Source organism: Pimephales promelas, chromosome 13 (genome assembly GCF_988280905.1).
Source record: "Pimephales promelas chromosome 13, fPimPro1.hap1.1, whole genome shotgun sequence".
NCBI classification, from domain to species: domain Eukaryota; kingdom Metazoa; phylum Chordata; class Actinopteri; order Cypriniformes; family Leuciscidae; genus Pimephales; species Pimephales promelas.
This window is the reverse complement of record NC_142781.1, coordinates 935249-952652: the sequence shown is the minus strand read 5'-3', so window position 1 is coordinate 952652 and position 17404 is coordinate 935249. Positions and strand designations below refer to the sequence as shown.

At 40.2% G+C, this 17404-nt stretch overlaps 1 protein-coding gene across 1 annotated transcript; it reads right to left on the bottom strand.

The window, feature by feature from the left end:
* Positions 1 to 793: 793 nt before the first annotated feature.
* Positions 794 to 12371, bottom strand: slc35a1 (solute carrier family 35 member A1). Its single transcript, XM_039666200.2, has 8 exons — positions 12210 to 12371; positions 11857 to 12034; positions 11565 to 11724; positions 9163 to 9315; positions 8153 to 8219; positions 7902 to 8078; positions 7618 to 7752; positions 794 to 1987 (listed from the first exon to the last, which is right to left on the bottom strand). Exons 1-8 carry the CDS (start codon positions 12217 to 12219, stop codon positions 1854 to 1856), a joined length of 1014 nt encoding a protein of 337 aa, XP_039522134.1. The 5' UTR covers positions 12220 to 12371; the 3' UTR covers positions 794 to 1853.
* Between the last annotated feature and the right edge of the window lie 5033 nt (positions 12372 to 17404).

Here is a 17404-nt window from a genome sequence, read left to right as displayed (position 1 = left end):
TCCTTAGAAAAGTTACATTTTTGGAATAAGTTTTGAAATAACCGATCGTTTCGCATGATAAGGCCCTTATTCATCGTCTGGTGTCGTTTAAAGACATTTGAAGCTGCATCTGAAACTGATATTAACTGTCTTTTGGACCCTGAACCATCCGGTTCCCATTGAAGTCCATTATATGGAGAAAAATCCTGGAATGTTTTCATCAAAAACCTAAATATCTTTTCGACTGAGGAAAGAAAGACATGGACATCTTGGATGACACGGGGGTGAGTAAATTATCAGCAAAAGTTTTTTCAAAAGTGAACTAATCCTTTAAATGCCACTCAAACCTGCGACAGATCTAAATCAGGCTTTACCTTTCTGACGGCAACCGCATCAAGCGGATGAATATATGCTGGTGTTAGTGTCTTATGTTCCTCCTCGTTCATGTTATCACAGAAAACCAGTGAGAAAAACAAACAGGACATTGTATTTACAGATGACTGCACTATATACCAAATAATGCTGTATGAATCATGTAAAATATTTTCTGAGTCTGGAAAAGTACGTAATCCTGATCCGTAGGGACGCGACCTTCACCTAATAGAAATGAAGACCCACGGTGACGAGCAAACGAATAATCAATGATCAATCCTTCATCTGGGCTATTACATCATGTGTTGAGCCATGTGAAGCATTCATCAGAATTAAAATGAACTTGTGCAGTGCTGTGATGTTCACTGGAGGACATGAGAGATTTTCAGACATTTAGGAGTAAATTGATGGGAACACAATACTTCAATACGTTCTCTGAAAGTACGTCTAGAGAAACACAAGGTGTATTAGCAACACTTCAGCGTTTAAAAATACAACTGATATTCATGATATTACTTCAATTCATTTTTTTTTTACAAATGAAACAAATAATAATAATAAAAAAAAATTAATCACTAATCTCCCAAACATATAAATATACTTGACTGTTCCTTCTGATCACACTGCACAGACCGGACGCTCTTCATCAGCATTTCTGTCCTGGTTTCCAGTACAAGTGTATTCTTAAATCAAGATGCATTTATTACAGGTACAAACTGGCATAAAATATGAAACCTTGTTTTCTTTGAAATAGATCAAAATGAAGTGAGTTTATGATTAAAACAAGAAGAGAGATCTGCCAGTGGACTCAGAAAAATCATCTTAATCCAATGGGAAGATTTGCATCTCCAGTAAAAGTATCAAAAATGTTTAGATATTTCAAATTTTCAGAGCTTAATTTGTGTAAGGGCGACTTTTTAAAACCCCCAGAATGCATCATGAAGGCATAAACGCCAATTTTTGCTTTCTCGGTTTCTAAATGCAGTTTAGTTGTAAATAAATGCAATGCACATGTAAACACACACTATATGAGAGCTGGACTTCAGACACGTCCATCAGAGCCGCCTCACTCACACACACACACACACACACGTACAGCGATTGTCCTGGATTACGAGGCGTATCTTTCACCGATGATTAAAGCGAGCCGGCGATCCAGACCTGTCGGGAGCCTCTTCACGCTCAGCTTACGTAAACATTTAAGAATCCTTCAGCAAATGACACTGGAAACCTAAACAAACATCCTGAAGAAAAAACCTGTCCAGCATGCAGTTCGGCATCAGTGTTTGTTCCGTGCAGCAGTGCCTCAGCGCCTCACCCTCTGCATCAAGTCCCATAGTACAAATGATTTTATATAGATAGACAAACCCCACATTCTCCCCCATAAACCCCTCCTTCATCATCATCATCATCATCATCCGCAGCACAGACAGATGAACCGCTCCTCCTGCTGATGTAGTGTTGCTCGGCTCAGTGAACAGCGAGTCACGGGTGGATCCGTGTCAGACGGCGATGAGTTTCTCCGTGTCCTCTCGGGCTGTGCTGGGCTTCGGCAGTTTGCTGGTGTCTTGTTTGGGCAGTCCGTACATGTAGATGGACACACACACCAGCGCGGCTCCCAAGATGAACGTAGTCGCTGCAAAGACCAGAGAGTGAATGAGCGAAACCATGCTCCTCTAAACCACACTTCACAATAGAGGAGTTTATATCGACATGAACAATATTTCTACAGTGTTCATTCATCTCAGGTCCTGTTCATTTCAACTACGGCTGTTGATAGAGTCATATTCTTAGTCACAATTAATCACACACTTATCGTTAATTAAGCATGCACTATTTATCTTGCTTGACAGGGTGATTTTGAGAAGCACGGAGGGGTTAAAGGGTTAAGATAGAGATGTAGAATAGATACGTAGGGCAGAGATGTGGAATAGAGATGAGGAATAGAGATGAGCAATAGAGATGTGGAATAGAGATGAGGAATAGAGATGTGGAATAGAGTTGTGGAATAGAGATTAGGACAGATATGTAGGACAGAGTTGAGGAATAGATTGTGGAATAGAGATGAGGAATAGAGATGTGGAATAGAGTTGTGGAATAGAGTTGTGGAATAGAGATGAGGAATAGAGATGTGGAATAGAGTTGTGGAATAGAGATGAGGACAGATATGTAGGAAAGAGTTGAGGAATAGAGATGAGCAATAGAGATGAGGACAGATATGTAGGACAGATTTGTGGAATAGAGATGAGCAATAGAGATGAGGACAGATATGTAGGACAGAGTTGTGGAATAGAGATGTGGAATAGAGATGAGGACAGATATGTAGGACAGAGTTGAGGAATAGAGATGTGGAATAGAGATGTGGAATAGAGATGAGGACAGATATGTAGGAAAGAGTTGAGGAATAGAGATGAGGACAGATATGTAGGACAGAGTTGAGGAATAGAGATGAGCAATAGAGATGAGGACAGATATGTAGGACAGAGTTGTGGAATAGAGATGAGCAATAGAGATGAGGACAGATATGTAGGAAAGAGTTGAGGAATAGAGATGTGGAATAGAGATGAGGACAGATATGTAGGACAGAGTTGTGGAATAGAGATGAGGACAGATATGTAGGACAGAGTTGAGGAATAGAGATGTGGAATAGAGATGAGGACAGGTATGTAGGAAAGAGTTGAGGAATAGAGATGTGGAATAGAGATGAGGACAGATATGTAGGACAGAGTTGAGGAATAGAGATGAGGACAGATATGTAGGACAGAGTTGTGGAATAGAGATGAGGACAGATATGTAGGACAGAGTTGAGGAATAGAGATGTGGAATAGAGATGTGGAATAGAGATGAGGACAGGTATGTAGGAAAGAGTTGAGGAATAGAGATGTGGAATAGAGATGAGGACAGATATGTAGGACAGAGTTGAGGAATAGAGATGAGGACAGATATGTAGGACAGAGTTGAGGAATAGAGATGTGGAATAGAGATGAGGACAGATATGTAGGACAGAGTTGAGGAATAGAGATGTGGAATAGAGATGTGGAATAGAGATGAGGACAGGTATGTAGGAAAGAGTTGAGGAATAGAGATGTGGAATAGAGATGAGGACAGATATGTAGGAAAGAGTTGAGGAATAGAGATGAGCAATAGAGATGAGGACAGATATGTAGGACAGATTTGTGGAATAGAGATGAGCAATAGAGATGAGGACAGATATGTAGGACAGAGTTGTGGAATAGAGATGAGCAATAGAGATGAGGACATATATGTAGGAAAGAGTTGAGGAATAGAGATGTGGAATAGAGATGAGGACAGAGTTGTGGAATAGAGATGTGGAATAGAGATGAGAACAGATATGTAGGAAAGAGTTGAGGAATAGAGATGAGCAATAGAGATGAGGACAGATATGTAGGACAGAGTTGTGGAATAGAGATGTGGAATAGAGTTGTGGAATAGAGTTTGGAATAGAGATGAGGACAGATATGTAGGAAAGAGTTGAGGAATAGAGATGAGCAATAGAGATGAGGACAGATATGTAGGACAGATTTGTGGAATAGAGATGAGCAATAGAGATGAGGACAGATATGTAGGACAGAGTTGTGGAATAGAGATGTGGAATAGAGATGAGGACAGATATGTAGGACAGAGTTGAGGAATAGAGATGTGGAATAGAGATGAGGACAGATATGTAGGAAAGAGTTGAGGAATAGAGATGAGGACAGATATGTAGGACAGAGTTGAGGAATAGAGATGAGCAATATAGATGAGGACAGATATGTAGGACAGAGTTGTGGAATAGAGATGAGGACCGATATGTAGGAAAGAGTTGAGGAATAGAGATGTGGAATAGAGATGTGGAATAGAGATGAGGACAGATATGTAGGACAGAGTTGAGGAATAGAGATGTGGAATAGAGATGTGGAATAGAGATGAGGACAGGTATGTAGGAAAGAGTTGAGGAATAGAGATGTGGAATAGAGATGAGGACAGATATGTAGGAAAGAGTTGAGGAATAGAGATGAGCAATAGAGATGAGGACAGATATGTAGGACAGATTTGTGGAATAGAGATGAGGAATAGAGATGAGGACAGATATGTAGGACAGAGTTGTGGAATAGAGATGAGCAATAGAGATGAGGACAGATATGTAGGAAAGAGTTGAGGAATAGAGATGTGGAATAGAGATGAGGACAGAGTTGTGGAATAGAGATGTGGAATAGAGATGAGAACAGATATGTAGGAAAGAGTTGAGGAATAGAGATGAGCAATAGAGATGAGGACAGATATGTAGGACAGAGTTGTGGAATAGAGATGAGCAATAGAGATGAGGACAGATATGTAGGACAGAGTTGTGGAATAGAGATGAGCAATAGAGATGAGGACAGATATGTAGGAAAGAGTTGAGGAATAGAGATGTGGAATAGAGATGAGGACAGATATGTAGGACAGAGTTGTGGAATAGAGATGTGGAATAGAAATGAGGACAGATATGTAGGACAGAGTTGAGGAATAGAGATGTGGAATAGAGATGAGGACAGATATGTAGGACAGAGTTGAGGAATAGAGATGAGCAATAGAGATGAGGACAGATATGTAGGAAAGAGTTGAGGAATAGAGATGTGGAATAGAAATGAGGACAGATATGTAGGACAGAGTTGTGGAATAGAGATGTGGAATAGAAATGAGGACAGATATGTAGGACAGAGTTGAGGAATAGAGATGTGGAATAGAGATGAGGACAGATATGTAGGACAGAGTTGAGGAATAGAGATGAGCAATAGAGATGAGGACAGATATGTAGGAAAGAGTTGAGGAATAGAGATGAGGACAGATATGTAGGACAGAGTTGAGGAATAGAGATGAGCAATATAGATGAGGACAGATATGTAGGACAGAGTTGTGGAATAGAGATGAGGACAGATATGTAGGAAAGAGTTGAGGAATAGAGATGTGGAATAGAGATGTGGAATAGAGATGAGGACAGATATGTAGGACAGAGTTGAGGAATAGAGATGTGGAATAGAGATGTGGAATAGAGATGAGGACAGGTATGTAGGAAAGAGTTGAGGAATAGAGATGTGGAATAGAGATGAGGACAGATATGTAGGAAAGAGTTGAGGAATAGAGATGAGCAATAGAGATGAGGACAGATATGTAGGACAGATTTGTGGAATAGAGATGAGGAATAGAGATGAGGACAGATATGTAGGACAGAGTTGTGGAATAGAGATGAGCAATAGAGATGAGGACAGATATGTAGGAAAGAGTTGAGGAATAGAGATGTGGAATAGAGATGAGGACAGAGTTGTGGAATAGAGATGTGGAATAGAGATGAGAACAGATATGTAGGAAAGAGTTGAGGAATAGAGATGAGCAATAGAGATGAGGACAGATATGTAGGACAGAGTTGTGGAATAGAGATGAGCAATAGAGATGAGGACAGATATGTAGGACAGAGTTGTGGAATAGAGATGAGCAATAGAGATGAGGACAGATATGTAGGAAAGAGTTGAGGAATAGAGATGTGGAATAGAGATGAGGACAGATATGTAGGACAGAGTTGTGGAATAGAGATGTGGAATAGAAATGAGGACAGATATGTAGGACAGAGTTGAGGAATAGAGATGTGGAATAGAGATGAGGACAGATATGTAGGACAGAGTTGAGGAATAGAGATGAGCAATAGAGATGAGGACAGATATGTAGGACAGAGTTGTGGAATAGAGATGTGGAATAGAAATGAGGACAGATATGTAGGACAGAGTTGAGGAATAGAGATGTGGAATAGAGATGAGGACAGATATGTAGGACAGAGTTGAGGAATAGAGATGAGCAATAGAGATGAGGACAGATATGTAGGAAAGAGTTGAGGAATAGAGATGTGGAATAGAGATGAGGACAGATATGTAGGACAGAGTTGTGGAATAGAGATGAGGACAGATATGTAGGACAGAGTTGAGGAATAAAGATGTGGAATAGAGATGAGGACAGGTATGTAGGAAAGAGTTGAGGAATAAAGATGTGGAATAGAGATGAGGACAGGTATGTAGGAAAGAGTTGAGGAATAGAGATGTGGAATAGAGATGAGGACAGATATGTAGGACAGAGTTGAGGAATAGAGATGAGGACAGATATGTAGGACAGAGTTGTGGAATAGAGATGAGCAATAGAGATGAGGACAGATATGTAGGACAGAGTTGAGGAATAGAGATGTGGAATAGAGATGAGGACAGATATGTAGGACAGAGTTGTGGAATAGAGATGAGGAATAGAGATAAGGACAGATATGTAGGACAGAGTTGAGGAATAGAGATGAGGAATAGAGATGTGGAATAGAGATGAGGACAGATATGTAGGAAAGAGTTGTGGAATAGAGATGAGCAATAGAGATGAGGACAGATATGTAGGAAAGAGTTGAGGAATAGAGATGTGGAATAGAGATGAGGACAGATATGTAGGAAAGAGTTGAGGAATAGAGATGTGGAATAGAGATGAGGACAGATATGTAGGACAGAGTTGTGGAATAGAGATGTGGAATAGAAATGAGGACAGATATGTAGGACAGAGTTGAGGAATAGAGATGTGGAATAGAGATGAGGACAGATATGTAGGACAGAGTTGAGGAATAGAGATGAGCAATAGAGATGAGGACAGATATGTAGGACAGAGTTGTGGAATAGAGATGAGCAATAGAGATGAGGACAGATATGTAGGAAAGAGTTGAGGAATAGAGATGTGGTATAGAGATGAGGACAGATATGTAGGACAGAGTTGTGGAATAGAAATGAGGACAGATATGTAGGACAGAGTTGAGGAATAGAGATGTGGAATAGAGATGTGGAATAGAGATGAGGACAGATATGTAGGACAGAGTTGTGGAATAGAGATGAGGAATGGAGATAAGGACAGATATGTAGGACAGAGTTGAGGAATAGAGATGTGGAATAGAGATGAGGAATAGAGATGTGGAATAGAGATGTGGACAGATATGTAGGAAAGAGTTGTGGAATAGAGATGTGGAATAGAGATGAGGACAGATATGTAGGACAGAGTTGTGGAATAGAGATGAGCAATAGAGATGAGGACAGATATGTAGGACAGAGTTGAGGAATAGAGATGTGGAATAGAGATGAGGAATAGAGATGTGGGACAGAGTTGAGGAATAGAGTTGAGGAATAGAGATGTAGGACAGAGTTGAGGAATTGAGATGTAGCATCACAGTCGTGTGTGTTTCAGGCCTACTGATGAGAAGAGGAGACGAGCACTCACTGATCTGCAGGCCGAAGAGAAGGACGGACGCCACGGTGGACAGCACGATCGCAGCCGCTGCAGAAAAGCCCTTCATGATGTTATCTGTGTATTTCACCACCACAGACGTGTACATTCCTCCCACACTCGACAAAACTGCAAACAGAAATCACAGGAGAAACCAGTCGGACCACTTCATCAATGCCATTCAAGAGTTTGTATATTTCAGGGCAGGGCATTCTTGCTCTTCGTCAAACGAGCGTGACTGCAGGCTTCAGAGATAAAGGTCACGCGACGTCACTCACAGATGACTAAGCAGACCCAAGGTGTGTATCCGTAGAAGAAGCCTTTCTCCAAGACCTGGGCGCCGTCTGTCACGTAGACCCCGATGAGGGTCACCGCGATTCCTGACAGGTACATCTGGATGTTTCGCACCCACAGAGAGGTGTCCGAACTCTTCAGGACCTTCTCAAAGTACACACCTGGTCCAAAACAGAGAGTCACTAATGTTCCCTAAAGCAAGAAGCCATCACTAACATGAGAGAACACATGATACCTGCAAACCCGGAGCAGAGGACGGCGACGGCGATCGCCATGAAGCCCAGAAGCGGGTTCTGCTCCACCTGAAGCAGACACACATTAATGGGTCATTTCCCTTAAAAATGAGATTTACTCTCCCTCAAGACATCCTAGGTGTGTTTGACTTTCTTCTTTCAGACGAACCCCATCCGAGTTATATTACAAAAATATCTGGCTCTTCCCAGTTTTATAATGGGAGTGAATGGACTATGAAGCTCATAAAAGTGCATCTGTCCATCATAATAGTAATCCATACGCCTTCAGGAGGATAATGAAGAAAAATATCAATAACTTTATATTCTATAATCACTGGCTTATGGTAACGGACGTATATGATGCGTAGGGTTGGGTATCGAGTATCGATTGGAACCGAGACTAACTTTTCGCTTTTCCCGGATCGTTCAAAAGTTAAAATTTTGATTCCTAGTTTCGATATTCACAGTCCGCCGAGCGGAAGAAGAAACCGCTGAACAACACCAATGAAGAAGCGTCTACCGGAAGTGTTGGCATAACCGCGCGAGTCGAACATGAGTAGCTTACGTCAGCGATCCAAAGTGTGGCTTCACTTTTCTAAAAATAACGAAATCTCGGCAAAATGCAAAATTTGTGACAAAAGGAGTATTTCCTTCAGAAACGATTATTTCCTTCAGAAAGGCCGTTGGTTAGCAAGGTTAGCTAAACTTTTTTGACCCTGCCTCTTAAAAGAATCGGAATCGAGAATCTTTAGGAACCGGAATCGAAACAAGGAATCGGAATCAGAATCGTTCAAATTCAAACGATACCCAACCCTAATGATACGTATACGTATAATGCACTACTGTGACATCAGGACTGGGTGTTGTAACTCTCGTGGAAAACTAGTAAACAATCGGCCCGTCCGTCTTAGGAATCGTGTGGAAGTTATCTCTGAGTTTCCCAGTAGTTTTACGACTCGAGAGGGCGCACACGTCCGTAATTGTGCAGCGTGTGAATCATCAGTGTGTGTACCTGGACTTTGGTGGAGTGCGGCGGGGTCCACTGCACCAGCGTGACGCCTCCACACAGCATGAAGACGGAGAACCACTGCAGACGGCTCAGAGAGCGGCTCAGCATCAGCACCATACACAGCGCCGTGCAGGGGATCTTCAGCTGGTACGTCACCTGACACACAGTCAAACATGATATTGAACGAGAAGAACAGGTCGGACAGGAGTTCATATGACGTGTTGTTTTATTTGGACATGAGCAGTCGTTCACGATGATACGAAAGCAAGCGGAGCTGAGAGAACTACACACACTCTGAACAGCGAGTTACACACAAACCCGCCTCTACTCACTCACTCACGGAATAGTGTCGGCGTGGGATTGAGTGTATTGCACATAATTTTACTTATTCCCTCAGATTTTGTGCTCAAACCCAAAGTGTGTGTATATCAGATAAGGTAAATACAGAGCGGTGACTCTCTCGATGAACGCTCGAACAAAATAAAAAAAGATGGCCGCCAACGGGTTTCGATTCAGACGCGTGTAAATTTTGCTTTTACACGTGTCAATTTCGCTCTTGGATCCAAAGTGTTCAAGTGTATAAATAGACACGGTAGGCGCGAATTTGACGCTCTACTTGCCAGTCCCTCCAGAAAAACGCGATTATGCGATCGCTGAATTCAATGCAAAATCAGCCAAAGTCCGCATATTTATGCGGGGGCCGCATTTTTTCAAATACGGCGCACTTTCGCCGCATAAATTGCCGATTTCCGTGCAAAATATGCGGGGTTTGCATAATTTCATAATCCTCGCATTTTCGTTGCAAAAAAAGTCACATGTATCTTAGCAGAAAGTTGAAAAATGTTGCGTTTGCTTCACACAAGAGCAGCCATTTCCCCGTTTCCATGGGAACGTTATGAAGTGACGCAATTACGCGACGCCAGACAGACTAAACGGAGGCGATTGACACAAATCGAACTCGTATAACTGTCTCACACGTTCTACCGTCACATCGTTACTTAATAAACAACATAAGATAAAAGAAGTAGCATCAAACAGAAATTACCCGCACACATGGGGCGTTCGAGGCGCACATATAACACTGCAGAGAGTTCAACAGGGAGCGCTCAGCTCTTAAAGGGGCCACACCTTATTTACACTCGTTACAGTCTGAAATAAAACAAGATGAGAAATTAAATATTCCCAGCACTTTCTATGATGATGTATGCTTGCTTATCAAAGGAAGTAATAAGAAATGACTCTTACATTAGCCTAGTGAGAACAGGATGTTGGGGGAATCACTTTTTTTTCTCTTTTTCATCAAACCGCAATTTTTGCAAGTTCCCTCTATTTTTGCAAATTCCTGCAATTTCATCGCATAAAAATCCCGCATATTCCATTGCATTTTTAAAGAAAACGGGCCGCATAATCAATCAATTTTTTGCCCACAACAATCACAAAAAAACTCTGCGTTTTTCTGGAAGAACTAAATACTATTATGGTAAATGTTATATATAAATCGCAAATTTTTTCACAAATTTTTGGAAATTACCACCACAAAATCAGTCATTTTGATCGCAAAAATCACAAAAAAAAATCGTGAAATCCTGGAGGGACTGACTTGCGTCCGGTGTGAACGCACAGGCACACAGTCTAATACACAAAATAACGTAAAAATGTCAGTATTAGCGAGAATTCACGAAACAGTCATTTCTGTCGTAAGTGAACGTAAACAGCTGAGGAAGGAAACGCATGTGTAACAGTGTAATGGATCCGGATCCGTGCGTCAGGTCTTAAAGTGACAGCAGCCTAATAAATTATGAGATAATGTTACAAATATCTATATGGCAGTATCAATGTCAAAACTGTGGCCAGTGAAAGCTTTGGAAAACTAGTAGCCACAGTGGCTGGTGAGCACACATGTTAGTGTTGTAGGATTACACATTTATTTAAATACACACTATAATATATAGAAATGTATTAGTGTGCATTTTTTTTTAACTAAGGTAAATGTCACAAACCTGTCCTGATCTTTCTATTGCAAGCTAAATTGATAGCATCACCTCGTGTTTATAAGTCCGTCCTGTTCTCATGCTGTACCGGTTTACCTCATTTAAATGCTTTGCTTCAGTTTCTCCCCCTTGAAATGTATAAACTACAAGGTATTTTGCCTTTAGTCAGACTTGGCTAAGATTTTTGGACGAAGCAGACTACAGCAATAAAGAATCCTGCTTAGAGAGAAACACGAGTCTCCTGATCTTCGCTTCTGAGTTTTCAAACACTTTAGAAGAAATGCGATGGCAGACTTACAGTCGCTCGGACTGCTGATGTGATATAAACATATGAGTTCCAATCTAAAAGAGGGTTTGTAAACGACAGCGAGTTCATGATAACAGAATCTGTGTTTCTTCAGACGTTCATCATACCTGGTAGACCGCGGCGTCCAGGTTGCTCAAGGCCACGAAGGCCATGTTGTTCTGGATGGCGTACACCACCGACGGCACGCTCAGCTTCAGCAGCTCCTTGGGGCTTCTGAAGATGTGTGTGACCACAGCGGTCCTGCAGCGGCCCAGGTCCCCCGTCTCCCTGCGACACACAGCATCACATCAGATCACACATCACATGAGGAGAGACAGGACCAGTATCAGACTCACACGCCTGACCAGCATTCAGATCACACATCACATGACAGATAGGACCCGTATCAGACACACACACCTGACCAGCATCATTAGACTCAGCAGCAGCTTGATGACCTCAGTGACGCAGACCGCGGTGGTGGAGAAGTACAGGTCCGAGGACACGGTGCGGGTGTACCTGAGGGCCACCGTGTATGTGGCAGCGATCAGGGTCATGACAGACAGGCAGTAGATCTTGAAGATCACACTCACGGACTCTGAGACACACACACAGCATCACTGACTCGAGGCACACACCAGCACCAATAACCACACGCCTCTTTATAAACCAACATCTCATATAATACAGTACACGCATGATGTTACAGGTTGTTGTTATGATCATTTAGTCTCTAAAACTAACATGACAGCTCGTTAGAGCTGCTCACTTACCGTTCGCCATGATTGGTTTCTATCGGTTGCACAGTAATGATGATAATAATAATAAGAAGAATCGATCAGCTATCTTCTGTTCAAGACGTCTGTCTTCATTTCTGTTTCCAAGACGAATGAAGAGTGCAAGCCACCGTCATCAGAAACACACAGAAACACTTCCGGATGCGCGCACACGCCACGCTTCAAAATAAAAGTCTAAATTTCAACTGTACCTCAGTGAATAAATATAAAGTAAAAAAAACTGGCATACAATTTAAATGTAATTGATATTATTTATTTAATCTCCTATTATCAGTGTAGATGAATCTAGCCGTAAGTTACAGTCAGCATAAAATCAAATTAACCTGATTAGTTGTTGTGTGCTTTCGTTCCATCTTCACAAGTCCATCTTCCATCTTCAAAACCTTTTAATATAGACCATTTCAAGGACGTAAAAAATATACAAAGAATTGTACGCTCCACGGCTAACTGGTCCGGGGCAGGTGTTCCAGGTAGAGGTCGCAAACCAAACATGGACCAATCAGCTGTGAGCGAAGTCACCTGTTTCTACTCCAAATTAAAGGTCTCTACATAGCAAATGTTTTTTAAAGACAAAATAGTCTGGCCTTTACTAATGATTATTTAGAATAACAATTTTTATGACCTATATATGTCTTAGACGTACCCTTAATCGATCACACATGTACAATTTTATTTGATCAATTATTATATGCACAGTTTAAATGAATACATTTATAAAGTAATATTTAATTCTCTCTATATTCTCTCTATGACCTTTCATACACAGCTATTTTCTTTTTGCTGTGTAAATTTGTTTAAATTATTAATATTTTTCAATCTCGTAATATTCTGCAGAAGTGAATCGTGAATACAAGTGAATATAAAGTGTATAATTTTCTTAATGAACTTGAGAGACTGTCAATAGTTCCTCTAGTAACACATTATAATGTAAACTCTTTGAGTTTTTTAGAAATATATGATTTGCATAAAGGAAAACAAAACAAAAACATAAGCATAAGTTAATGGGTAATTTTGGGAGCCTCTATCGGGGCCCGAGACGATTACTGACTTTTGCCTAAATCCTTAGATATATATAATATTATTAGCTTGTGTCTTAGCAAATGTGGGCACAGAGGTCTCAGATGTGGTCCAATTTTTTATTTATTATAAATGTTATATCACTGTCTTCGATAAAATGTATACTATCCATACATGGTGGGGTTTTTTATTTTGGGGGTGATTTATTTACCTCTAAAAGTACCACGTTTTCTATGTAAATAATACTTTTTTATGTATATTTAATATTTCTTTAACTACATTGAAAATTCCACAAAGTTCCGAGAGTTAAAACCTAACGATCTTTGCTGGCATCTGGTGTCTTATGTTGGTATTAAATTAAGAAAAATAATAATATCAATAGCCACTAGATGGCTATAGTGCTCAAGGGCTGCATATTGGCTGAACTCTATGAACCACTGTATAAAATAAATTTGACCTCTCAAGTTTTTTTCTACCACAAGTTGAAATTGTAATTAAAAAATATATATCTGTGTTAAGTGAGACTATACAAACATACCAAAATATGCTAAGATAAATATGACCTTGCTATAAGGAAAAGACAAAGTAGTAGGTCATGTGCAGAGTCTGATGATTGGATACCAAAAACATGCATTGGTTCATAATTGTTTGTCTTTTTATGAGTGATTGAGTTTTTATTTGTAAAAAAATAAATAAAATAAAATAAAAAACAGCTCTGTCATAGGCTCATTTAATGCATAATTTGTGTTTGTGTTTGTGTATGAGTGAGTTTTGTTGAGCCATGTTGAGAATGTGTATGTTAGACCTGCTGCCACTAGGAGGCGTACGCCATAAACCCGCTTTTCCTAAGTTACGCCTGCTTTTAAGAGGCGGAGAATCTTCAGCGTAAAATAGAGGTGCGCTTTCACTGGCTTTTTCTGTACATAACACAGAGTACATAATTAGTCGCAGTTTACGCTTCCCCTCCCATCTCTTTATGTGACACTCCCACTTTCCCCTTGACATCCCATAAATGTATAGGCCATGCATGACATGGAAAGCGCATTTTACCATTTTCAGTCCACGCGACAGGCTACTGTAATCCTATAGAGAGAGGGAAGATGTTGATACACTGTAAAAAATATTGTTGGTTTAACTTAAAAAAGTAAGTAACCTGGTTGCCTTAAAATTTTAAGTTGATTGAACTGGAAAAAGTGAGTTAATACAATGAAGTAGATCAATTTAACCATCAGAAACTCAAAATAATAAGTTATCTCAACTAAATAAATTATTTAAGTTGATTTGACAAAAGAAAAAATGTGATTACTACACTGTAAAAATATTGTTGGTTTAACTTAAAAAAGTAAGTAACCTGGGTTGCCTTAAAATTTTAAGTTGATTGAACTGGAAAAAGTGAGTTAATACAATGAAGGAGATTAATTTAACCATCAGAAACTCAAAATAATAAGTTATCTCAACTAAATAAATTATAATAAAGTTGATTTGACAAAAGAAAATATGTTGTGATAACAAATCTTGAAAATATTTTTTACAGTGAGGTAAAGGTAAATGTAGAGTGTCCTTATAGCCCTAGAAAAATAAAAGGAAAGGGAAACACAAATTGATTTAATTACATTTCAGATTTATTTCAACTCAATTTAGCTGAATAGGACCATTCAGGCTGAAACAAAAGTAAATAAATAAAATGAAATAAAATACAGAGTAAACGTGGAATGTCCTCATAACTGGTAACTAAAAGGAAAATTGAATAAGCAAATTGGTTTAATAAAATTCCAACTTAACTGAATAGGAAAATTCAGGCTCAACAGGATTAAATACACAAAATGAGATAAAAGTCGAAATAAAAGAAACACAAATAAAAACCTAATAATAGGGATTTCACCAGAAAGTGAAACCAAGAAGAAGTGTTCTGAATCTGGCATCTTCCTCTTCCTCTTCCTCTTTCTCCCTCTTCCGGCCACACTCTCACTCTCACTCTCACACACACACACATAACCACACACACCATCACTCACTTCAGCTGTTCCTGTTTCTAACAGCAATCGTGCTAATTCTCCCAGCTGTTCTCTCTTCCCTTCTGATTGTGTTTGCTACTAGCTTTCTCTTTTCCTGTTTTTTAGGCTATGTTTACACGGAAACGATTCTGAAGAGAAAACACAAAAGTGGCGTCACTTTCATCACTTTTAATTCTGCGTTTAGACAAGCGTTTTGTGTGGGAAATCTATGGAAGCTTGTTTCCGCCACTGAATAAAAAAATATAATAAATAATTGTGACTTTTTATCTCACAATTCTGACTTTTTTTCTCACAATTGTGAGTTTATATCTCACAATTCTGACTTTATTTCTCAGAATTGCGTGATATAAAGTCGCAATTGCGAGTTGTAAAGTCAGAATTGCGAGATATAAAGTCAGAATTGCGTGATATAAAGTCAGAATTGCGAGTTTATATGTCGAAATTCTGACATCTTTTCTCAGAATTGTGAGATATAAACTCGCAATTGCGACTTATTAGGCCAATTCTAAGGGGAAAAAAAGACTAACTTTTTTCCCCCTCAGAATAGTTTAATTCTCACATTTCTGACTTTATAACACGCAATTGCGACTTTATATCTCGCAATTCTGACTTTATATCTCGCAATTCTGACTTTATATCACGCAATTCTGACTTTATAACTCGCAATTGCGACTTTATATCACGCAATTCGGACTTTTTATCTCGCAATTGTGAGAAAAAAAGTCAGAATTGTGAGATAAAAAGTCGCAATTATTTACTTTATTTTTTTATTCAGTGGCGGAAACAAGCTTCCATAGAAATCCGCTTGCAAACAGTGACGCAAAAGTGTGCAAAATTCAATGTAGTATGCACTCCAGGTGGCTAGGAGTGCATACTACAACAACACCAAGTCCACGCGCCTGCGTACAACCTTCACTGTCAAGCAAGCGTGCCGCACAAGCCCTCAAAAGTGAAGCCAAAACGTCTCGATCGCCCCCCAGTGGCCGGTCCTAGTATAGCTCATAACCCCCGCCTCCCCATGTTATTCAATGGGACGCGAGACCAACTAAACAATTAAATTACACTTCACACATCCTTTTTCCAAAGATAGTTTCTGTCATTTACTGTAGTTTCTATCACGTTGATGTAATTTCAAGTGTTCGTTTTTAAAATAAGTTTGTTTTTAGTTAGTTATGTGATGATAAAAACAGTGCTCTGACATCATGATTGACAGGTTCTCAGTGCGAGGTAGTCACTGAAGCACCAGCGGACTTTTTTTAATAATGTTGATTATGTGGTTAGTAGTTACCTTATTTTAACGAGGTTCTGCAATCAGCAGACATCATTGGAGAAGAACGAAGCAGACAGAGGACACTTGATGAAAGTGCGGGGCGTGTGCTTGCGTTTGATTCAGCGAGAATGAGGGCGTGGCCTTGATTTCGCGGCTTTACTTCCTGCTCACGACTGCGCATGACTGGTCCCGAAACACGCAAGTGCGCAGACTCAAATCCAAGATGTCAGCGTCATATCGAGACACTGGCGGCTTCAGTTCTCTGATGGAAAAGAGCGAAGGAGCGTCCATCTTTTTTTACAGTTTATGCTGTCAAGCAGACATTTGCGTTTTTACCGTTTACACGGGAACACGGCGGTGGAGCGTTTTTAAGATTTCCACTCTGGAGGGTGGTTTCACTTTTTTGCGTTTTTAAGCCTCAAAAACGCAGTCGCTGTGTAAACGAAAGGCACATATTTTTACGTGTTCACCCGCGAGCGTTCTCGTGTAAACAGGGCCTTAGTGAGATTATTAGATGAATCAATGCAACGAGTTCTGCTTACCCACAGTGTTCCTGTCTGGTCTGAATCTTGGATCTGGTCTGTACTGGTATGTTCTGTGTATGTTGAATTATTCGCTATCTCCATAGTCTGTCCTGTTTCCCGCTGCCGAACGCCGGCCAGCGCCTGAACCCAGCTTAACCTCTCTGAGACCCGAGGCTTGACGCCGCCTGACCTCGGTGTATCTGCTGTATCACACAAGGCACGATTTGCCTTTATGCCCAGATTGACGGCTCTTTCTGTTCATCATCTTTATGAGAAGAGGATTTCTACTTGTACCCTTATCTGGAGACATTTCCCTTGTTTCATTAAAGATGTTGTTATTTGCAT

What these genes read in the sequence shown, in the direction of transcription:
- slc35a1 (XM_039666200.2), bottom strand. An exon ending in TGGACGCCGCGGTCTACCAG is followed by an intron (nt 9,316 to 11,564) that starts GTATGATGAACG and finishes ACTGTGTGTCAG; the next exon opens with GTGACGTACCAGCTGAAGAT. An exon ending in CCTCTGCTCCGGGTTTGCAG is followed by an intron (nt 8,079 to 8,152) that starts GTATCATGTGTT and finishes GTTTTGGACCAG; the next exon opens with GTGTGTACTTTGAGAAGGTC.